This window comes from Protopterus annectens, chromosome 7.part0 (assembly GCF_019279795.1).
Source record: "Protopterus annectens isolate FY-2018-M chromosome 7.part0, PAN1.0, whole genome shotgun sequence".
Classification (NCBI taxonomy): Eukaryota; Metazoa; Chordata; order Ceratodontiformes; family Protopteridae; genus Protopterus; species Protopterus annectens.
The window spans coordinates 1,776,788,371-1,776,812,824 of NC_056739.1; the positions used below are offsets into that span (position 1 = coordinate 1,776,788,371).

At 39.8% G+C, this 24,454-nt stretch overlaps 1 protein-coding gene across 3 annotated transcripts in view; it reads left to right on the plus strand.

Annotated features, from left to right (window-relative positions):
* WDR93 (WD repeat domain 93) overlaps positions 1–24,454 on the plus strand; it is a 1,423,954-nt gene that overhangs the window by 590,986 nt on the left and 808,514 nt on the right. For all 3 annotated transcript variants that reach the window (XM_044078311.1, XM_044078310.1, XM_044078312.1), the window contains one exon: positions 13,031–13,131. In XM_044078311.1, coding sequence (XP_043934246.1) covers positions 13,031–13,131 — 101 coding nt within the window. The remainder of the gene's footprint in view (positions 1–13,030; positions 13,132–24,454) is intronic.

The window sequence follows — 24,454 nt, forward strand, 5'->3', positions numbered from 1 at the left end:
GTAACTATTTTCCCATGCATCTCATTAATCTAAAAGTGTTTCCCTGTGCTCAAGTTATGCACTTTGTATCTGTGCATTAACTTGTTCACATTCTCAGTAAAGGACTTTTTTACTTTCTTAACTCTTAGCCATTTGTGACGTGTGTAGGTCTGGCTGCATACCATCTTGTTTCAAGGGATTCTTCCCTCCCCTTTATTCCCACACCTCCCATAGAAAAAGGAAAAATCTTGTCATATATCATATTCTGTATAAAAAAAAAACATATCAGCACGTGTTAGCAAGTTTCCTAGAAGTGGTTTGTTTGTTAGCTTAACCCCATCTAAATTTTGTACTGGCTATTTAATAACCTACTTACATTTTTTGTTGTAACTATGGTATTTTACATGTACAAAAGTGTAATTTTTCATGGGTTTAACAGTCCTCTTACTACATTCCCATTTAGTTTACGTTCATTTCTACAAAGTGCAGATTTAGTATCGCACGCATTGTCACATGTTGATTTATGAATACAGCCTAAGAATTAATTTTCGTTTTATTCTAGTTATTTAGCACAGTTTTATTATAACCATTTGACTCATTCTTAGCTACACAATATTTATTATTATAATGGAATACAGTTTAGTTCACGAGGTGTCATATTAATAACCATTGTAACAAAAGATTATTGATGATCATTGTAACAAAAGAGTTGTACTTATTTTTTGCAGCCAGTTTTATACAACTCATTGGTTTAGTTATAAAATCAAATGTTAGTTTTTAACACACCTTTAGTCCATTGGGATTTTTTTTTTTTGCTTTAAGTTTTACAATCTCAAGCACCTGAGTAGTCTGAAGCAGACTGAAACTTATTCTAGTGGCTTGTCACAGTTGCACATCAAGGATAGAAAATTCATTTAGATACTAAAACTTGCTGAAGTAGTAAACAGTTTGCTTGCGACATTAACTCACAGAAACAGGAACATACATTTTGCACTCTTTACACAGTGGGGGGAAAAAGACTTTGCAATACTAACTCCCAACATCACAGACAGTAGCATAAACAAAACATTTAATTGGTAATACTGCATTCTGCCCATGACTGGAACTTGTTACCACTCCAAGGCTCAAGTTTTTTCTCTTAGTTTTGGGGAAGTTGCATTCATTTTGCAATGACAGGATGGGTCTTACAACTTAAGACATGAAGGTTTGCACCTTTATAAGCCTATACATACACAGGATGCAGAATTTTAACAAAGATGCAGGTTTATTTATTCCATGTGAAGTGAAAGCATCAACCAATTTGCAAAAAAATTAAATATTACCTTCGGTTTACTTTCTCATCCCCCCCCCCCCCAACAACCACCTCTCAGAAACAGGCTTTTAAGACTACCACAAAGTCCAAGCCTGCAGACATCACCTGGGTCCAACTCTCCTTGCTTCAAGGCTTTATTCCTTCCATAGAAACTCCTCAGCTAGCCCTGATTGGACATTCATTCCATGTTCTCAAGGCCTTATTTCTTACAGAATTTCACTTAAATGTTCTTTCATTGAGGACCCATCTTCTCTGAATTTAGCCCTCTAGGGTGTTCTATTTTTTTATTTATTTTTATTTATTTATTAACATATGTTAACCGAGTTTGTCCAACTGGGCTTGTGGCCCATTTTAAGTGGAGACCCGATTTTATATTGTGATTATTGTGATTTTATAACAGACATTTGTAATTCAGTCCTACTGATCTGGTTAATTGCTGTTTGAATGATCTCTCAGTTCATACCTTCTGAAAACTCACTTAATGATACATAACATGTTTTCCATATCCAATATGTTACAATACTGTAACTGTATAAAACGTAATGTAGTACTTACAGACTCCAAAGACTCTGCATGCCGCAAAATCAATAAGTTTAGTGTTCTACTATCTGCTTTAAAAAACTAAGTTCTGTCAGCGTGCTGCATCTTATATTTGTGATCGTATGTCCTACCTCCATAAATGCACCCATATAACAGAACAAAGCTGTTACAAATACCGTCTGTTTTTCTCTCTCTGTCTCTGTTTCTGTCACTCTCTCTCTGTCTCACACACACACATGGTTTATCAAGTGATGCCATGATGTAGCTGACATTGAAAATGTCTCTTAGTCCAGAATACCTGTAGAATAGGAAAAAAAGAAAAAAAGTTAAACACATGACTTTACTGCAAAACCATCACTTTCCTTATAAAAATTAAACTTTTAATATAGATGTCAAGTGCTGTCAGCCTTTAAAATACTAATTTACTTGATAAGAGTGTCTAATAGTTTGCAACTGTATTTTATTTTGAAGTGCCCTGCTTCATAGCACTCAGATGACCCATATTATGTTAATTAGTCTGTTTGACATTTCACCAGTCAAACTTACTACTGCCATCCTTTTTGTAAACGTGTTGCACTGCTTTCAGAGACTAGTTCTCCCTGCTCTGACCAGTTCTGGGCCTGAGAACTGATATTTGTCCACTTTCCCTCTGGTATCTCCTCTCATCCATCCTTTTCTTTCAGAGCCATCAGATCTGACATCAATGGGGTTGTCTACTTCAGATCCTTAGAATCTCTGCTCTTCAGCTCTGATGGTTCCTCTGAGCCAACCTGTATTGAGTGTTTCAGAGCCAGAGGACTCTAGGAGCTGAAGCATCAGCACTGGATCTGGGGGCTTAGAGTCAACTCTGAAGATTTCGTAGTTGCCTCTTCCCCTCAGAGCCTCTGCACTCAATACCTCAAGTTCAACTCCCTCATCGGGTGGAGCGCAGATGGGGTTGCAGAAGCCAATCCAAGAGATTTCAGCTCCGGGCTCATCAACTTTTGTTTCTCCAAATCGCTCTACTTCTGAGGTTGTGGGGAGGGTTTTCTCTTTGTCTAGAGAACAGACATGCTTGCCCCCATTGGATTAGACAACCCTGCCTCATACTGTTCTATGTCCTGAACCTCGACCATCTCTTTCACTGAGACAGCCAACCTGAGTAAACCTTCAGCCAGTCCATCAGGGCATTGTTATTTTTTACGATAGTTCTCCAGAACACCCAACTGAGGAAGTCCCTAAAAAGAAGATATGCAAATGGAGGCAGTTAGGAATCTTTTACAGAGAGCACCAATTTTGATGAGGGGAAGGGTCCCCATGTCACCACCTGATGACGTCTCCTTTGGAGACATCCTGGAGCTCTTGAAACAAAATGGTGGTTGGTCTCCAATACCCCCTTCCTGGAGGAATTGTTGTTAGTTCTGGCCCATCTACTTCTTGTGTGACCCCCCCCCCCCAGCTGATGAGCTCATTGACTTAATTTCTCGGCAGGCACAGAAGGAGCTGAACACTTCTGAGCCAATACCTAAAAGACAGGATAAAATTCTTGTCCCCCCAGCACCACCAATGACCATGTGCACTGGAGCAAGGGAGTACCTGTTGACGCCATGGTTGTGGCTGCAGCTACAAGAAAGGAATTAGCAGAGCAGAGTTTTTCTGTCCTTCCCCTTAATAGCATCTAGAGCATTGTACAGATTTGAGATGCATGTTTATGCTTCAGCGAGTTTTGCTCTTAGCTTGCTTAATTACTTGTCATTGGCACATTTTACAAGACTGCAGAGAGATTTGATCAAGAAGCTTACCATATCTCTTTCTGCATATATATCCTCCAAGAATAGAAACAGAATTTACTTGTAGCTGGCCACTCTCCAGTCTGTCATGAAATGAGTTCATGAGATTGACCTCCCATGCGGAAGGTACCTCACGGGTGGTGGGCTCTAGCATAGCCATCAGGAGACATGCCTGGATGCACTTGTGTGATTTTGCAGAACTATTTAAGACTTTGTTTGTCAGTGCGCCCTTTGATGGATCTTCTCTGCTTGGCCCCAAGGATAAGGACACACACTTCAGGTGTGAACAAGAGAGAAAGACCCTGTCTGCCATGGGCTTATATTTTCTACCCCTTAAAGGCCCTTCTCTATGAACTAGTGAGGTGGCAGAAAGATGTTTAAGAAGTCCCATGGTCCTTTCCAGGCAGGATTAATGTGGAGATAGCTCCCCCAGGAGAAGATGGGGGAACTTGACTGGAAGATGCTGTTGTTATGGCAGAGGTGGTCTGTAGAACCAGGGATCTAGAGATTCCTTTTCAGGTAGACCCTATCAGCATTGCTGAAGGGTGGCCCAACTGTCCTGCTCTTGAGGCAGTCAGGGGTCATTTATCCATGGACTAGAGAGCCTGGCTATCTATCACAAAATATTTGTGGGTGCAGAAGATTATATCGAGAAGTTATACTTTATCATTTTCCCTAGCACCTCCCTATGTCCAAAGAAAAATCCGTGATATTCCACCCTATTAGAGGGAAGAAGCATCTCTAAAATAAAAAAAAAAGCTGCTAGAAAAAGGAGTCATCCAAGACGTCCCCCAGATGAGAGAGGGTCCAGAACTTATTCAAGATTCTTCTTAGTGCCAAAAAAGACAGAGGACTTGAGATCAATTCTAGATCTCAGTAAGTTATATCAGTTTCGGATGATCATGGTTCAGTCCATTTTGCCTCTGTTGCAAAAGGGCGATTGGATGTGCTCAGTAGATCTTCAGAATGTGTGCTAATACATCAAAAAGACAAGGTGCTCGAGGAGATACCTGCACTTCCAGCTGGGAGCCAGTTATTACCAGTTCAGAACACTGCCCTTTGGTCTTCCCACAGCCCCCAGGGTATTCATCAAATGCATAGCAGTGGTAGCAGCTCACTTGAAACTGCTGGGATTCCAGGTGTTTCCATATCTAGACAACTGGCTCTTTTCTGCGGCAACCAGGCATCATCTATTACAGGTAAGGCACTACTTGCTCCAGTTGTGTTCTTGTCTGGGAATAACAGTCAATTACAACAAATCTCAGCTCACCCCAACACTGAGTCTGGAGTTCATAGGTGCTCGTTTGGACACAGTCAGTCAGACTGCCTCTCTTCCCACCACTCAAATAAACACTCTGCACTCCCAAGTCAAGAAAGTGATCCAGAATTCCTCTTTTCCATCCCTACTTATACTACAGGCTTTGGGTTCCATGACAGCGCCTATCACTCTTGTTCCGCTGGCCAGGTTCTGTATGAGAAACCTTCAACGGACTCTGTTGATTGAGTGGTCCATTCTCCAGCATCCATTATCCATGCCAGTCAAGATCACTCAAGCATGCAAAAGATATCTTCTATGGTGGATTCATTCAAACCAGCTCCATGACGGCTGTCAATTTGTTCTTCCCCTTCCCAAGGCCATGGTGACCACAGATGCCTCCCAGTTTGGATGGGGAATGCTACTTGGGAAGGACAGTCCAAGGTACAGTATGTGGTTCCCCGAAGTAGCCACAATGCCCATCAGTGTCCTGGAGATGAGAGCTCTGTCCTCTTAGCATTGCAGGCCATTCAAGACACTCTCCCATCTGGGATAATTGTGATACAGATTGACAATATGTAGTCTGGTATGTCAGCAAACAAAGGGGAACCAGATTTTATCTTCTTTATCAAGAAGCTGTGAGAGTATGGCAATGGGTGATCTCTTCCAGTTGCTTTCTAATAGCAACACACATCCCAGGAAAATCCAACATGACTGCAGACAAACTAAGCAGGTGCATTCTGATGCTGCATAAGTGGTCTGTCAATGACTGAGAACATTTTCCATTGTTGGGGCCAAGCATGCTGAGGTTTATTTGCCTCTCACCTCAACAAGAAGTGCAGCAGGTACTTGCTCTGATCCCCTCCCCCCACCCACAACAATCGGGAGAGTCACCAAGAGATGCTGTAGTTCACAGTTGGCACTCTGGCCTCCTGTATGCTTTTCCACACTTACTAATAATTTCTAGATTTTTTCAGAAAGCAGTTCAGTTTAAGAGCATAGTTATCCTCATCGCACCCTTTTGGCCTCGTCAAATTTGGTTCCTATTCCTTTGGATTAATTGTCAACATCCACCCTAGATTCTGGATCCAACTCTAGACCTACTTTCTCATCCGATAGCCATGACTCATCTGGACATAACAGGCCTCAAACTGACTGTATGGTTTCTCCAGTTCAACTGATTGCTAGACAGCCTAGGCTATCCTCCCTGGTCTGTCATATTTTGCTATGTTCCCATCAGGCTTCTACTAGAAAGCCTTGCAAGAGTAAATGGAAAAGATTTGTCTTTTGAGCCCTTAGCAAAGATCTGGATGCCATTTCAGTGCCTGCATCAACAATCCTTGAATTTCTAGTTTCAATCTTTAACGAAGAAGCTGATTTATCAACTATTAGTGTTCAGTTGTCTGACATTTCTAAATCCCACATGGGTGAAAATAATTGTACAGTAATCTCTCCTAAATTTTGCAAGGCTTTTCTCAAGGGAGCTTTTTTGCTCCTACCTCCATTAAAATATCCTACACCCATTGGGACTTAAATATAATGCTTCAGGCCTTAATTCAGTCTCTCTTTGAACTTTCAGCTAAAGCTGACCTAAAACTTTTATCTTGGAAAACCATTTTGTCTGGTGGTTATTACATCAGCCAGAAGAATATCTGAACTGCAGGCTCTGTCTTCAAAACCTCCTTATCTGATTTTTCACAAAGACAGGGTGTCACTGCAAACTAATCCATCTTTTTTTCTTAAGGTAGCTGTGAGATGACTATTAACCGGGTAATTCATCTCCCAGTTTTCTTTCCAAAATTTTCAAAAAAGGAGAGTACATTTTTTAATTTAATTTAATTTATTTGTTAACCGGGAAATTCCGATTTAGAATGAGCCAATTTTTAGCGGAGACCCAGGGAGAAACACTCCAGATGTATGTCTTTGTAACATCTTTGTACATCTGTCGGATGTGCATAGACAACTTTGTTTCTACCTTTATAGAAAAAAAGACTTTATGAAATCTGATCAGTTATTTGTTTCGTTTTCTCCTACCAGATTGGGCAATCCAGTATTTAAAGTTACATTGGCCAACTGGTTGACTGATTGTATAACTTTTGTCTATGGTAAATTGGGTTTATCGTTACCAAAACCTCCTAGGGTCCATTCTATAAGTTCTGTGGTGGTTTCTTCAGCATTTTGGACAAGAGCATCTATAGATGATATTTATGCTGCTGCAACTTGGGCTAATCACCACACTTTCATTGCTCGTTACAAACTGGATTTGATTTCCAGGAATAGAGTGGCATTTGGCTGAGCAGTGCTCCAGAATATCCTTCCTTAGGGACCTCCCAAAGTTACAGTAGCTAGGAACTCTGTCTCATCAGTTGAGGAATGAATGAATATGACAACAACAGATTAAAAGTTATGTACTCACCAAAACATTCCACCTGTGTTGTCCATTTTATTCTTTCTCAACAACCTGCCCACCTGCCACCGCCTTTTTGTCTTCTGGAGAGATCTAGGAGTGGTATAGGAACCTCTGTTCTTTGTTTGAACTCCAGCTTCCCTTTTCTGTTCTGCCTCTGTTTTTTTTTCCTGTTATAGGTTGTCCTTTTATATCTAGGGACAGCAAACTCAATCTGAGGTACATTAGTTTCTCAGGGTATTGTGAGTAAAAGGAGGAGCTCGAGGGTTCTAGGATCCGATGAGAATGAAAATGGACAATACACATGGACTGTTATGGTGAGTACATAACTTTATTAATATTAATAAGGAGGGTGGGAGGTTGGCATGATGATTCAAGTGTTTACCTTAAAGACACAAGGTACGGGGTTTGATTCTCACATGGGGTAATTGGCTAGGCTTAAAATGGCCCACAAGGGCAGTTAGCCTAGTACTAACATATGAACCTTATGAATAATAGTATTTACTATTTAGTTAGTTGTTTCATTAGAATTTGATAGTAACATTTTCTGTGAATTACATTTTCATATCATCATTGTGGGGGGGGGGGGGGCTCATCCACTCCATTTAAAAAGAACTAAGGAGAAATTAAAAGGAAAGGATCTAAGCCCCACTTTCAAATGGCATTACATAAAATCCACACTGTCATTTATGAACATAAGGCACATATGTGTAAAGCATCTTGCACCTTAAGTTTAGTATGTTGCCGCACAATATCATGATTCACAGATGAGAATTGCAGTAATCCCTGAAAGTGTGCAGTTTTAATCTCTTTTTCATGAATGGTATATAGGCATGACTGGTAAGCTTTATTATCCTAGGCTCTCTTATTCTTGGGATGTGTAGCAGCACTGTGAGTGCTACACTGACCACTAGGGTGATATAGCATAGCTTTTTACATTATGCCTTTCCATGTAGCAACTCGGTAAGGCATACTGTATAAATCTATAACTATGCCACTTTTGCCACTTTCCTTTGTGCACTGTGTTCTGCCATGTTGTATGTAATTCATAAAGAAGTTACAGTCAGTTATTATAATGACTGACTGGGGTTTATTACTATATTTGGTAATGAGGGGATCTGGTGGTGCGTATGCTTCCATTGAGGGAAGCTGCCAGAATCACTGTGTAGGGGCTGGTCATGATTGTGTGAGGTAGCAGGTTTGCCTGCTGCATAGGGAACTCTGTTGCTAATATGGGTTTTCCTGTTGTGCAGATGAGGAATTGGTTTACTTTTCCAATATTTTCAGTACTTATTTATTTTAATTTTTTTATTTTATTTTATTTATTTTACATTTGTTAACCGGGTTAGTCTGGCTGAGCTTTTGGCTCATTTTCAGCAGAGACCTGGGGAGAAAAGCTCCTCTGGACTAGAAAACAATTTATTACATTTTAGTAACATAGTAGTAACAATCAGCTATAGGATCTTACAAGCAGAGACCTGGAGAGAGAAAAAAGCTCCTCAGGCAATTCAATTATACAGAGTATTAACAATTGGCAGACAAGTATGTGAGTTGTTACAAACAAGGTTTTAAACAATTAGCAGAAGAAAATGTGACTAGTTACAATATTATTTTAGCTACTTAGAGCAAAATGAGTTAATAGGCAGATGCTTATTTAAAGTGGGTAGGATCTAGTTGTATAGGAGTTTGGAAACATGAAAGGAAAGTAAGAATGGCTAGTAGGAGATGTAGGGGAGGTAGAGTGTAGGAGACAGACTAGACAGGTAAGTTGTTTTGAGACTCTAAGAATTAAGAGTGGTTGGAGATAGAGGAAGGGAAGAGGTAGAAGAAGCAGGGGAATAGTGTTAGAGATACATTAAGAGTGAGGTGCTGAAATAGGAGAAAGGATGGTGGTTTCAGGGTGGTTGGCTACAGTGGCAAGACCATTTTGTTTTAGGTATTTCCTTGTGGCTAATTTGAAACGTTTTCTATGCTGGAGGGATTTTGTTTCCAAGGAGAGTTGGTTCCAGGATATAGTTGGGTTATAGTTATAGAGAAGGCAGCCTATTTTGGTTTTGGGTTTGTAGAGGTCTAATAATTCTTGATTTGAGCTGCATAGCGTCCTAGCAGGGGAATATTTGGATATGATAGTGGAGAGGCTGGGCAGAAAGAGGGTAGATAGAGGATAGAGTGGATGATTTGTAGTTGGTATAGTTGGAGCAGCTGAGGGAATTCTAGCCAGTCTAATTGCTGTATTGCTAAGCAGTGGTTTGACTTGAAGGTTTGATTAGCTGCAAATCTGGCGATCTTATTATAGGTAGTTTCAAGCTTGGAAATAAGTGTAGAATTTAGGTTTGTGAATATGTGGCATCTGTACAGGAGTGTTGGGAGTAATAAAGCCTGAGAGAGTGTTATTCAGGCAGTGTTAGTTAAGTATTTCTTGCTATGGAGAAGGTATCCAAGTTTCTGATGAGTTCATTTTACCGAGTTAGTAATATGGAGATCAAACTTAAGCTGATCATCTATTGCAACACCTAGCAATTTAGTACTAGATTCAGCTGAGATGATAGTGTTGTTACAGGATAAGATGGTAATTGTACTTTTGAGTGTGGTGATGTTTTTAGGGAGGAAGAAGTAGGAGCTTAGTTTTTTTGGAATAAGTATTAGTTTGTTATCACTAAGCCAAGTTTCAGTGGTATGGAAGGATGCCTGGGTAGTTGAGTGGAGGTCATTTGGGTTGTCAGCAATGGTTATAACAGTTGAGTCATCAGCATATTGCACAAGAGATGACTAGGGACAAGAGGAGTAGAGCAAGTTGGTGAAAATATTAAAGAGTAGTGGTCCAAGTATGGACCCTTGGGGGACTCCCATTTGTACAGTGAGAGGGGAGGATAGTGCAGAGAGCCATTTAACTGATTGCTAGTGGGTAGAGAGATAGCTGGAGAACCAGGAGATAGTAGTGGGAGAGAAATGTAAGTTAGTGAGTTTATCTAGGAGGAGTGGGTGAGAGACAGTGTCAAAGACTTTAGAAAGGTCAAGAAATAGGCATGAGACAAGTTTATTGTTATCACGAGCTAGGGAGACTGTTGATGAATGATAATGAGAGCAGTAGTTGTACTATGCTTGGGACAGAAACCATGCTGTGTGGGTGTGAGAAGGCTTTCCTGGTGAAGGTAATGCATTACTGCTTATGAATGCATTTCTCTAGGATTTTTGAGAGTGGAGAGAGTATGGCAATTGGTCTGAAGTATGTCTGAGGAGTTGCCGCATTTGTGAATGGGTAAAGTAAAGAAATTCTTCCACACAGTGTGGACATAGGATTCAGAAATGGATCAGTTGATTAAGATGGATACAGGATAGGCAAAGGTTCAGAGGCAATCTGCAGGAAGTAAGAGGGTAGCTTGTCAACAGATGGGGAGCAAGGTTTAAGTTTAGAGAGTAATGACTTTACATAGTTAGTTGATACTGCTTTTAAAGAAAAGGAGTTAGGAGGGTTTGGAAGAGGTATAGAGTTTATGGGGGTGCTAGTGTTGTTTCTGTGGGGGAGAGAATTTATTATGGAGGTTATGGAATTTATAAAATGATTGTTAAATTTGTTGGCTATGTCTTCAGGTGTTGCACTGGGACATGGGTTAGGAGAGGAAGGGTTTCCTGGATGAAGAGTCTGTTTAATAGAGCTCCAGAATTTCTTTGGGTCTGATTTAAGAGTAGAGGGAGTATTGGCATAGAAGTTTATTTTGTCTTAATGGATGATTTTTTTTTTTATTTCTGAGTTCTTTATATTTCTGAAGAAGAGAAGGGGTCCTAGTTTTAGTCCACATATTCTAAATCCTATCCCGGTCTTTCATGAGGGTTCTAGTAGATTTAGTGAGCCAGGGAGCAGTATTAGATTTGATTCTAATTGTGCGAAGAGGAGCAAGGGAGTTAAGAATGTTTAGGAATGTAGTGTTGAAGGAGTGGACAGCTTCATCTAAATGAAGAGTGGTGAGGTAAGACCAGTTAATTTTGGAGAGTTGGTGAATAAAGGAGTTAGGACAGAAATGAGAAAGTGAGCGGGTGGTAATAAATTTGTTAGGTTTGGTAAGGTGGGGAGTATGTCTGGTAACTGTTATAGGGCAGTGGTCACTGAGGGCATTTGGAAGGGTTTGGGAGTTATAGTTTTGAGGGTGGGAGACCAATATCCAGTCAAGAAGAGAGCTAGGTAGGTGAGATTTGTTAATGTAGGTTTGGGTTGTGATTAGCTGCTCAAACCCATGTAGGTTTATACAGGAAGTAGTGTTGGGAGCTTGTATTGTAAGCCAATCAATATTAACATCTCCCAGTATAATTATTTCATTGTGGATGGTATGTGAGAGGTGAGATAGGATGTTCTCAAGTATGTTAATATTATCAGCAGGGGGAATATAGACTGCTGTTAGTTATGGTGTTGAAACTGTTAAGTTTGAAATTGTTCAGTAGGAGTTCAGCTGGTGAGAAGGCGGGTAAGTCTAGTGTGGAACTGATATGGGTGAGACAATTGGAGTAGAGTATGGGGACTCCTCCTCCTTTTCTTTTAGGTCGATCTAATCTAAGTATATTATAGCCAGGAGGGATGATTTCACTGTCCAGATGGTGTGGCTTTAACCATGTTTCAGTTAGGGTAACTGTGTCAGGAGTATAGTTAGCTATCCAAGCATGGAGGTCTTGAACTTTATTTACAAGACTCCTGACATTGACACCTTACAGATAGAACTTAGCTAAAAAAAAACTATCAGCTAGTCCAGGGACACTTACTAAAGAAGCTACACCGGGAGGGCTTTCAACTGCAATTAGAGCAAATATGTCATCCAGGGTTTTTAAAACCTTTGGTGTGTTGTACCTGAGCACTCACTTGGGGGGTGGGGGAAACCTTCAATTGGAATTTAAAGTAGCAAGGGAGAATCCAAGGGACTCTGCTAAACCTAGCTAATTATCAAGGACAGCCAAGGAAATAAGGTAAACATTCAGGCACCCTTGTTCAAGGACTGGAAGGTTTCTCCAAGAAAAACTATGTGTAGGAATACACCACAGGTGGAAGTTGTATGCTGCTTACTAGTCTGCAATGGCAGATTATATTCTGTTTTATATTTGCATTCCCCTTTGCTCATTGGTTGCTGCACACAATGTAGCTAAAGATAAAAGTAGCTGGAGACTTTGCATCTCTGTTTGGTGTTTAGTGAAGAACAAGTATCGAGGAGGAAGGGCTACTTGTGTGTTGATGTGTACTGTATGGAGGATGACATACCAGTAGGGGAGTGTGTTGGTGTGCACTGTATGGAGGACGACATACCAGTTGGGGAGGGGGATCACTTTCTTGATAAGCTCAGTGCTACTGTGCTTTCAACTGATACTGCTCCAATGACTAATCTAATATACTAGTGGTACTGGCTTGCTCAATGGTTTATAGTTGAATTTAAATACTTAAAGTTTATATCTCTTTAGTCTAATGTTATTCTGCTAAAACATGAATTGTTTTATGAAAGCATATTATGTAGTGGTACTTTTTCTTCTTCTTCTTCTTGTAACTTTGTTGCATTTTTTATTGTTCTGAGCCCAAGAACAAACATGTTTATCAAAAGTTAAAAATGAAAACATGTATGGGATTGAATACCTGTGTTCTTGTATTTTGCTATAGATGACCATTATATAATTGCAGTATTTTAAATCGGTATGTAATGCATAGATATTAGGAGTCTGACTATGTGCCTTACTTTACAGTTACATTTGTCCAACTTTCCCACTGCTCACTGAACTCTAATTTCTCTTGGCAGGCAGCGGTGAGTCTTGGCTAGAGATCTACAGGTTGCCCAAAGACTCTTGGCCACAGGAGCTGGATCAAGTGCCAATGACAACACAAAGACAGACATCTGCAGTAAGAAATATCTTGTTTAGTTTTGACCTTTATTTGTGTTTGTTCAACCGCTGGTATCTCAGGATACCAAGGTATTTGTATGTTTTATTTTCCATTTGTGAAAAATCATAAATTAGGTTAAGAAATAGTGGTTTGTACAGTTTCAAGACACTTCCGAACTTGTGTCATTCTTGTTAATGTATTATACAAAGAACAGCTTTCTTAATTACATCTTTCTTGTGCTTATAATGGAATCTAGAGTTTAAATTCACAAGAAGTATTGCAGATACTATAAATGAAGTGTAATAAAGTTAATTGCATACTAGGTCAGCATTTGTAGATATGCTAAGCACTGTGAAGTCTATAATTGTAAAATGTTCCATACAGGATTGCTCTAGTAGCTCATTTCATATGTCATCACAGTCCTATCCCACCTGCGAGAGATCAAACTTGTAGTCTATTGGCCATTTTGGGTCAATTCCTAGCTCTTTTCAGCCCCCTGTAATAAAGCCCGCTTTAGCGCTTGTATTCAACTCAGCACAGCTCCTCGTGGTGTCCTGCAGAGTTCTACAAGCAGCAGAGAGCAAAAGAGTGACTTTTTCCTGATTTAAGTATTTTTTTTTTTGGCTTTTAGATTATTTACTGCTTAGCGACTGCTTTTTCGCCTGTTTATACAGCTCTGCATTCTATTTAAACTGTTTTTGTGTTAACTGTTTTGTACTTTTAAAAAAGTTATTTGTTGCTTAATTTTTACTGTAGGCTAACACACTCAAGTGTGCTAGCCGTTTAAAAGCATTTATAGCATTTACTGTCTGTTTTTCCTCTGTTTTCTGAAAAAAAAAAAAAAAAAAAATCTTGTTTTCCCGCCTTACTGAACTAGAAAAGTCCAGTCTTCAGAGTTTGCTGATCTCTGGGCTTTGGCTTGGTTCCTGTGCTATTCCATATCCTTATTTGGATAAAGGGAAGCTTCTTTGTTCACCAGTGGGAGTGGGGAGCACTGAGCAGCCTATTTGTCCCTAGAGCAGTGGTTCCAGCCAGAAACTTGTAGTCTATTGGCCGTTTTGGGTCAATTCCTGGCTCTTTTCAGCCCCCTGCTATAAGGCCTGCTTTAGCGTGATTTAGCGCGGAGTTGCCCATAGAGCACCATCGGGCAGCGCCGGCTAAACAAGGTTAAACTATTTCTGGCTCCGTAAAGTCTGCTGTTCAATTTTTCCCTTAGAACTTCTCTACTTGCAATCTAAACAGTCTATTCTCTATCTCAAAAGCTCAGCACTTGCTCCTAAAGCATTTTTATATAGGTAAAGTACTTGTATACTAAACAAAGTACTACATTAGCCTAGAATCCCCTTGAGTACCCATTTCCCTATAGGTCCCTTCAGACTCAGTTACACAGCAAACTTTTTCACTTTTTCCAGCATGTCGAAGGGTCAGTTGCTAGTGTCCTCTCCTGTTCAGCTGGTGAATCTGGGCATCTTGAGGCAATGTTACAATTGCCTCATGTACACAGACAACCCACTCCTTCTCCCACAAAACACAAATACATGTGAGAGATGCAACTATATAGCCAAACTGGAGGCTGAGCTCTCTCAACTCAGGACTGGCAAGACCAGACAGGAGGAGAAGGAAACCACGCACACCACAAACCCAGTTTCACATAGAACTATCACAACTGCAAAACAAACACATAAACACACAAAAACATACACTGAGGCACTGATCAAAAATCTACCAAAACTACAGAGGCCTCCAAAGCAGACACCCAAGCAACTGCCACCTCAAGACATAAGACATGCAACACATAGTTCTCAAAGTCAGTGTGCTAAACAGTCACAGCCCTTAAGGCCAAACACAATGCCAGACACACTTGTTATAGGTGACTCCATAGTCAGACACACTGACGTCCCACTCACCAGACTGAACAAGGAAAAGATCACAGTAAGCTGCCTGTCAGGCGCTAGAATCCACCACATAACACAAGCACTGAGGTCACTCCACAGCAAGTACAAGTATGACTCAGTCATTGTCCATGCCGGTGTAAACGACCTGAGACATACCTCCCTGGACTACATGAAAAGAGACATAGAGGAGCTCTCAGATTATGTAGCCCAGGCCAGTATGACCCTGACCCTGAGCAGTATCCTACCCTCACCAAGAATGATGCCACAATACAGAGACAAAATGATCAGCTTTAATAATTGGCTTAATTACTGGTGTCATTCTAAGGGGATCCAATGTCTGTCTGCCTGGGATGACATGCTTGACAAGCCACGCTGCTTCACAAGGGACGGCTTGCACCTGTCACCCCTGGGCTTCCGGATATTGGCAAACCATTGCCACCCCCATAGTGCCTTTTTTAAGCAAGGCTCAAATGATAAACCTACCGCCCTAGAAAACAAAAATGGAGAAAAACTAATGGTAATACTGCTCAATGCCAGAAGTCTAAACCTCAAGATGCACACCCTCGAAGCCCTCCTCAGTATGGAGGACATTGATGTCTGTGATGTGACTGAAACCTGGTTCAAGGCTCCTGAGAGCACCCCAGCACTATCAGGTTATACCTCATATCATGCGTTCCGGCCCCAAAATCCGGACTGAACCACAAAAGGAGGGGGAGTATCCATATTCATAAAGGATACCCACACCTCCAGATTAGTGGCAACGCACAACGCATCGGAGACCATCCAGGTGCAATTAACCATAGGTAAAACTGCCCTACAGTTTGTAACATGCTACAGACCACCTTCTCAAACTCAGGAAACCCACACAGCCTTCCTGAAGACACTGGAGAGTATGAATGTCTCTCCAAACACCATCATATTGGGTGACTTCAACTACCCAAACATAGACTGGGAACATTACTCAAGCCCCAACACCCTAGCCCAAAGGTTCCTTGAGTTCATAAACTCAAATGCTATGGAACAACTAGTCACCATTCCCACAAGAGGAGAAAATATACTAGACCTGATCATCACAAACATGGGGACAAAATGCTCCACACCGGAAGTATATCCCTCATTGGTGAGATCAGACCATAAATTAATCTCACTGGAGATCCACATCCTGCCCCCACACCCAGCAAAATGACCACAGTGAAGAACTTCTCAAAAGCAAACTTCACACTTCTTAAGACTGGAGTGGTATCCTTCAAGGCCCCGAGCCAGTGGAAACCACAACCCACGCTGCTGAAACCCTTACAAATGCCTTCTACGAGCACCTCCAGGAATGTATGGATCAAGCAATCCCTAATAAAATCAAGACCCTTTCCACCAAAGGCAGGCGCCCGGTCTGGTGGACCCCAGCCATAAACAAACTCTACAATAAGAGGAGAAAGCTACTACATGACAGAGCAAAATCCCTAAAAGGGAAGGCATCTCTGATCAATACTAGCAAAAAACTACGATCACTCATAAAATCATCCAAGGCCAACTTTGAGAGAAAAATCGCTAATGACACAAAAGACAATCATAAAGCCGCCTTTAGCTATGTTAGAAACCTGGGTGGAAACTCCCAGATATGCTCAGAATTAGTCCAAAATGATAAAAAAATCACTGAACCCACAGACATTGCCAACATACTGGCAGACAGGTTCAGTGCAAATTCCCCCCCCCCCCAAAAAAAAAGGAAATATCTATCCCACCAGAGTCTAGCCTCCCAAACATCTCAGATGCCCAGGTGAGAGCTGCTCTCTCTAAAGCAAAAAACACAGCATCAATGGGACCGGACGGTGTCCCCGGCTGTGTGCTACACGAACTCAATGAGGAACTAAACCCACACATAAGGCTGCTGTTTAATCTTAGCCTTACTACAGGATACGCACCCAAAGAATGGCGACGGCAACTGTGGTCCCACTCCACAAAGGCGGTGCTTCTACAGACCCTGGAAATTACCGCCCCATAAGCTTGACGAGCCTTGTCTGCAAAGCTATGGAGAGGATCATAATGGAACTTATAAATAAAGACATTGGGGACCTACAGACACTGGATCCTACCCAATTTGGCTTTGTCAAGGGCAGATCCTGCCTCTTGAACTTGGTCGACTTTTTCAAAACAGTCACTAAGGCCATTGATGAGGGTAAGGCAGTTCACACAGCCTACTTTGACCTAGCAAAAGCATTCGACACAATACCCCACTCGGGCATCATAGAAAAGCTCACTAGCTTAGATATAAACCCATATGTCACAAGATGGGTTGCAAACTGGCTCAAGGACAGAACACACAGGGTTAGAGTTGCTGGTGCCATGTCAGACTCTAAGCCGGTCACGAGCGGTGTCCCACAGGGCTCAGTCCTGGGCCCCCTCTTGTTCGGCATTTATTTTTCTGAAGTGCAGGCAAACATAGGGGATTGTGGCTGACAAAATTTGCAGATGACTGCAAACTGGGCACCATAATTGACACTCCATCAGACACAGATATCCTCCAGAGAGGTCTCATAGAAATGGATAACTGGTGCCAGAGCCATGGCCTTAAGCTAAATGCCAAAAAATGTGTAGTCATACCCTTTGGGAAAAACAAGGTAACCCCTAATTACCACATAGGTGGTAATCCATTAAACACGGAAGAAGTTATCAGGGACCTGGGGACCCAAGTTGACAGTAACCTCTCTTTTGACACTCACATTGCCAAAGTGGTTAGGAAGACCTTCTACATTGCCCACCTGATCATGAAGGGATTCACATCCAGATCAGGAGAGGTCATTGTACCCCTGTACTCTTCACTTATCAGACCAATGATTGAGTACAACGCCCCATTCGGAATGTACCTTACCCGACACCTGCAGCAGTTGGAAAGACCCCAAAAGTTCCTCACCAAAAGGATAAAGGGGTTCAAACATATGTCATACGATGCCCGACTGAAGAAACTCCAGCTCTATTCAGTTGCATACCGTCTGCTCAGAGGTGATCTGTGCCTGACATACAAGGCCATGTCCAACCGGAATTAATGGACATGCTCCACCTCAAAAAATGCAAATCCACCAGAGCCACAAGAGCAAGAGACTTAAACCTCAACACGGATATAAATAGGACATGCTGGAGGGACAGATTCATCACCCAGAGACTGCCTACACTATGGAACAGAATCCCAGTCCATGTGAGGCAGAGCCCCTCACTGACTCTGTTCAAGAGAAATCTTGATGAGTGGATGGGAGATCGTAGGTTTACCCCGGGAATCATCTCTGTATCACTGCTGGACAGAGGCACAGCAAACTAATGGGTATAGTATTCTCATCCTAAGGGGTGGTGAAAGCCACACACACTCTGGCTAGGCTTATAAATGCCCTAGGGCAGATAGCCTAGTATGAACCTATGAACCTATGAACTTGTACAAAGTTAAGAAAACTTATAAACTGTCCGTGATGAAAGAGTGGCTATCTCATATGGCACTTAATAGGTTGTTTTCACTTTTATTTTAAGATCTTCTTGTGGGGAGTCTGTTTACTTTGATTTCGGTGCACCCATGACCCTTTCCATTTTCCCTTTTTTTGAGCTTTTATTGTATATCATCATGATACCAGATCAGGCAAACCAGCATTGCTTTGTAGCATACCCACTTGATAAAAAAAACAGCATGTGCTTGCCATATCTAGCACTTCCATTCACCTGAAACTCCTACTTATGTGATTCTTACCCCACCAACAGCATGCCAAAGTCACCATCAGTACAGAGATGCATTGACTGTGTGATTACAGAAAAAGTACAGTTGCTTAAGATATTTTTCATATTGATCACTGCTGCATTAGCCTTAGCTATATGGGTTATATCCTTCATACCTCAAAACTGTCAGTCAACTCAAGCTGAGCTGACTAAAAGACAAGTGTGGGTGCGAAGCCATTCTGGTCTTTACTGCTGTAGAAGAGTATGCTCCTTTGAGGCTTGCAAGGATTGATGGCCAGCTTGTGCTTTCCTTAGCTGGGCAGATAAGTTCCCTTTGGGGAAAAAGACCTTCCATTTTCTAATTTTTAACTGATATTTTATTACTTTCCTGTTCAGTTTGTTATTTTAGGTCTGTTGTGTTTTAACAAATTGTCTTGAGATTGTAACATACTTTTAAACAAAGCACTCTTTTCTGTCAGTTTAAAAGTAGTGTTAACTAACTGATAAAATATTTTCTGTGGAGAAGTTGTTTATTTTTTCATTGTAAGGCTGCCATAATGTTTGAAAGGGGTTTCTGCTATTTTTACTGTCAAAAAAGTTACTTTTATGGAGTGGTAGTTTTACTGGCATTGTTGCTTGTTTTCCCCACTATAGAGGTACCATTTTTGGCTTGAATGTGGATTGGATTGTCTGTCCTTCTCCCAGTGACAAAAAGAAAAAGTAAAGCAAACAGCCTTTGTGACCACAACAGGCTACAATGTTCCTCAGTTTCAGGTAGGTGACTCTGCTGTGGCCATTTGTTGTACCTGAAACCACTCATCTTTTACCCCAGATCCCTCTGGTGTCGCATCTAAAGGCAGCTACTATGGACTGGGGTTAGCTGCATTCTCTTCTGCTGTTGGGGTCCCCTCAGTGGGCAAGGGAGAGCTAGACGTGTTGGTCATGGGAGAGAGAGAGAGAGAACATGGAAGGTTTCCCTGTTTTGTCAGAATGCTGTGCCCATCCCTGGGGAAACAGTAGCTGCCATTAGTAACACTGTTGGCCCCATTTTTCCTGTCAAAAAGAAACAGAAAATCAAACATGTACTTTCTGCTTCTCAAATTTCTTTGGATAGGAGCAGTTTACTGGGACTGGCTCAGGGTTTGATTCAGAATATTGTTCCTTTTTGTAGAGTAGTTTCTAGTAAAAGAAAGAGGGATGCCTCCTTTCTTGAAGAGATTCAAGATTCTGACTCTGAACAGGAAGATCCAGGAATGAATTCATTTTTTTTTCCTTGGATTTCTAATTCAGACTGACAGGAGAGCTCACTTTCTGATTTTCCCTTTGGAGAGTTCTCTTTCTCGAAGACGATAGCTAGAATGTCCCACTGTTTTCAGTGGGAAAACAGAGTTTCTCGGTCCCTCAGAAAATACTATGAGTTGTTACAGAAAGATTTTCCAGAACCTGCACCTATTCCTTCCATCCTGTCTACTTTAGAGGATGTATATCTTCTTGCCTGCAGTTTTCCTAATAGTCTGCCAGCTGTTACTAAAAAGGCAGATAGGCTGTGTAAAGTTCCTCAGTAGTTTAAAGTTGTATACACTATTCCCAAACCTGACCCAGCAGTTATAGCCTTAGTTTACTCCTCTGCCCCTAAACACTTAGTTAATTCCAGTCCTGCTCTTTTTAATAAGGATGTAAAAATTATTGATAGGTATGGGAAAAATGTATACTTCTGCAACTCTGCATTTCATATTTTAAATTGTCAGGTTCATATGTTAAAGTTTATCCTGACATATTGTGAAAGTGTGAGGAATGTTTTATCTACAGTTTCTTCTTGTGAAGAAAATCTCCTTTAAATAACTTAAGTTTCTTCTGTTGCACTGGTCACTACTCCTTGTTTGGAGTGTGTGCATGACTTTGATACTTCTTTTAGTGCTATGACTACTGGTCCTTGTTTTAAGGAGGTTTGCTTGGCTGAGTTCTCAGGACCCTCCCAGATGATATAAAAATGAGATTTTACATTCTCCATTGGATAAAGATTTAATGTTTGGCCCCTCTGCTAAGGAGGAGGTCAAAAAGTATGATGAAGGGGCAATCCAGGGAATATCTAAGATTGTTCATCCCTCCTTTTCCAAGTTGTCTAAGGGATTTTCTTTCTCCTCATCCATTTTCAGAAAAAAACAGAATTAACAGACTCAACAGAATTCAGATAAACAGACATTTAAGAAGTAGCAAGGAGGTTCCAAAAAGAAGTCTCAAACTTCCCAAAACGAAGGACACTCTAACTCTGACTATTCAAAGCCCTTCTGACCCCCCTCCCACCATGGCTCCTTTTACTCTTCTAGAAAGTCTGAATCTGGAGGGGGGAGTGGACAAAATGGCAAACTGAAAACAGCAACTGGTGAAAGCTCTGTGGCTGAAAACTTTTCTCTGACAGGAAATATAATCAAAAATTAAATTGTGGAGATATTTGTTAGCTAATTTTATTTATTAACAGTCGGAAAAAAGATTTATAGCTTCATGTTCTTCCAAAGCTTAAGAGAGAAGAGACTTCAACATGAGCCACTCAATAAATGGAACTCAGGATTCATGTATTAAAAAAGATGTTCAGTCAGTAATATCTAGTATACAGCGTGTATTACTTAAAATGGACAAATTGGATACCAAAATCGAAAGTTTCAAAGAAGATAGAACACTTAGAAATTCTTATAAAACAGCAAAATGCACATAGCAGTATGGAAGAAGCTTTAAATGATCATAAAGAGAGAATAACTGAAAGTGAGTCTCAGACTGAATTCCTTTAAACAAAATAACTGGCTTATAGATAAAGTTGATGATTTAGAAAATAGACTGAGATGAAATAACTCTAGAATTTATGGTATACCAGAAAAGTATGAGGGAGACAATATAATAGGTTTCTTAACAACATGGCCACATACACATAATCGTAATGAAACTTTATTTTTTGGAATTGAAATGACACATAGATACCTGAGAGCACCTTCTGAGAAGGAATACTCATCACCATGTTCAGTTATAGTTACATTTATGTGTAGCTTAGAAAAAGATCAGATATTAAAAACAGCATGGTCCAGCCCACCTATTAAAATAGGAGAACATATAGTCGGATTTGACAGTGATTATTCCAGTAAAGTAATTAGTAAAAAAATCTGTTTACCACTGATCAGGGAACTTAGAAAAAAACTATTAAAGCCACTTTGTTGTATCCTGTAAAGATCAAATTATTTCTTTCTGAAGGAACCAAAATATGTGACATGCTGCAGAAGGCATCCACTTTTGTTAACAACAATAAAATCCATCCTTAATAATACTGATGCAATGGAGTGGAACAGTAAATCCCTCAATAGATAGAGTGAGCTGAATTCCCAAATGCTTCTAAAATTAAAAAAGCTTAAAAACATGTAACCCTTATTCTCTGATTGCAGGACTTTTATTTTGTAAAACAATAGAGCTGTCTTTTAAGTAAAATGTTTGCATTGGACTTTAAGCTTCAAAACATATGAAAGTATGTATTTATAGGTTGAGCTAAAATATTTTTCATGATGAGGAATATAAATGGTTAGTTGTACTATTTTACAGTATTTAGAGTAAATGATTTTTTATTTAACTAAACTTATAAGTGTAATTCTAAATATTGAACAAATACATCCTGTAGCAGAATGTCATTAAAGTATAAGCAATAGAATTAGTAACTTTAAGACTATATAAGTTAAGAATTTTATTTTATTATTTTTTTTTAATTTTGCTTAGTTTTTACATTGCTGAGTTAATTGAATGTTAGATCTAAGTAATATGCTAATTAGAAGCATTAACGTGCTGGTGGTTTTGTTTTCTTTGTTTCTGTGTAACACATTCGTTTTACATGTCATTTATGAAGCAAATAACACTTGAAAGAAAGCTTGAGAAAAAAAAAATACTCCACTTGTGTTAGAATGTTGGATTCTTGCTTGCCTTGCTTCCTACCTTGATCCTTTCTGGAAAATCTAGGTCAAAGATCATCATACTTGTCTGTGAAAACAGGAAGGAAATTTATTTTTCTTTCTTTTTTAAGTTTGTGTGTGTGTGTGTGTGTGTGTGTGTGTGTGTGTGTGTGTGTGTGTGTGTGTGTGTGTGTGAAATGTACTCAAAATAACTTTTTTTTTCTTTTCTTAGAAATTAAGAATTGGTAAAACGAAAGCTATAGCAATGTTTTATATTGAGCTGTTGCTGATATTTAATTTGCTTACATTTTGCTGAATGTTAATAGCTTGTGTTATAATGTTATTAAGTCTAACGTTACATATTAATGCAAAGAAGTAAAGTTAGATGTTTATTACTGATTAGAACAGTTAAAAGAATTAAAAAGAATGAGAAACTTGCACAGGAAATTAGCAGCTGCTGCATGCTGTGATTTGTCATTTTTACATGCTGCAATAAAAACAAGCATGAATTCTTGTGTGTGTTTGTGTGTGTGTGTGTGTGTGTGTGTGTGTGTGTGTGTGTGTGTGTGTATGTATATGTATATGTATATGTATATGTATATGTATATGTATATATATATATATATATATATATATATATATATATATATATATATATATATATATGGTTCCCCTTCATATGATCAAATTTCTTTAAACTCGAAACCAGAATCTCGAATTTAGAGAAACTCAAACATATGAAAGGGACAAAAAAAACCCAACAAATTAACACATTTCAAATGTTTTCGCAGGGGGGCTGCACCCCCACACCCCCCTACTTAAATATACCTACTACGAGATTGCACTATAGTGAAGGAAAGGGAAATCTCCCATTCCGCGCTATATGCGTAAGCGCAAAATGGAAGATTTGTCATTTCTCCGCTATAGTGTGGTCACGGAACATTCACATTTAAACTGCTAGGGTACAGGGGGACCTGGCCCCATGCAATAAGGTAAGTTAACTTTTAATTTTTTTAAACCTAAGGCTCCGATTCACAATTTCGAGTGTATGGAAGTTTGAGATTCTGGTCTCGAGATTATGAATTTTAAGCTTCCATCCATTCGATCTTGTGAAGGGGAACTGTATATATATATATATATATATATATATATATATATATATATGTGTGTGTATGTGTATATATATAGTGAAAATTGCTTTTAATGTTAGAACTAATAAGAGTAAACATCTTATGAATAATATGCAATTGCACAAGGAATGAATTGTCTAATATGTAAGATTAATAAAAGAGCAGTATCAGTAAGTTAAATATATACACATACTATAATCTCTAATAGAGAGCTGATGGTTAAAGAGCTCTTTGATGGGAGATTTTTGAAATACAAGTTCTGTAGAGTAAGGTAGAATATTGGTGGGAAATAAGACAGAAAATATATTTAAATAACAAACTGCTTATAAGAAAGATATGCATTATATATGCCTGCATATGGCAAAAATGTGAATGTACAAGATCTGATATAATTTGCATAGAAAATAATATGAAATATTTCAAAATCTGAAAGCTGAAATTTTAAGCTTGGTCATGTGAACTTTGAAGCTTTTTACATATTGTCCCCAGGATTTACTAATCTTCCGTGTAAGACTAAATTAGTCTTACATGGAAGAGCCAGTAAGAGTAAGATGGCAGCGTGCCATGCATATTAATGAGGCCGTGCTGTCTCAACTCTAAAACTAACACGGAGCATGGACGAGTGTAGGGGGCTTGTCGGACTGCCGATCAGTCCAAAAATCCACGCCCCTGCAAGTTTGAAACACGGGAAATGTCTAGT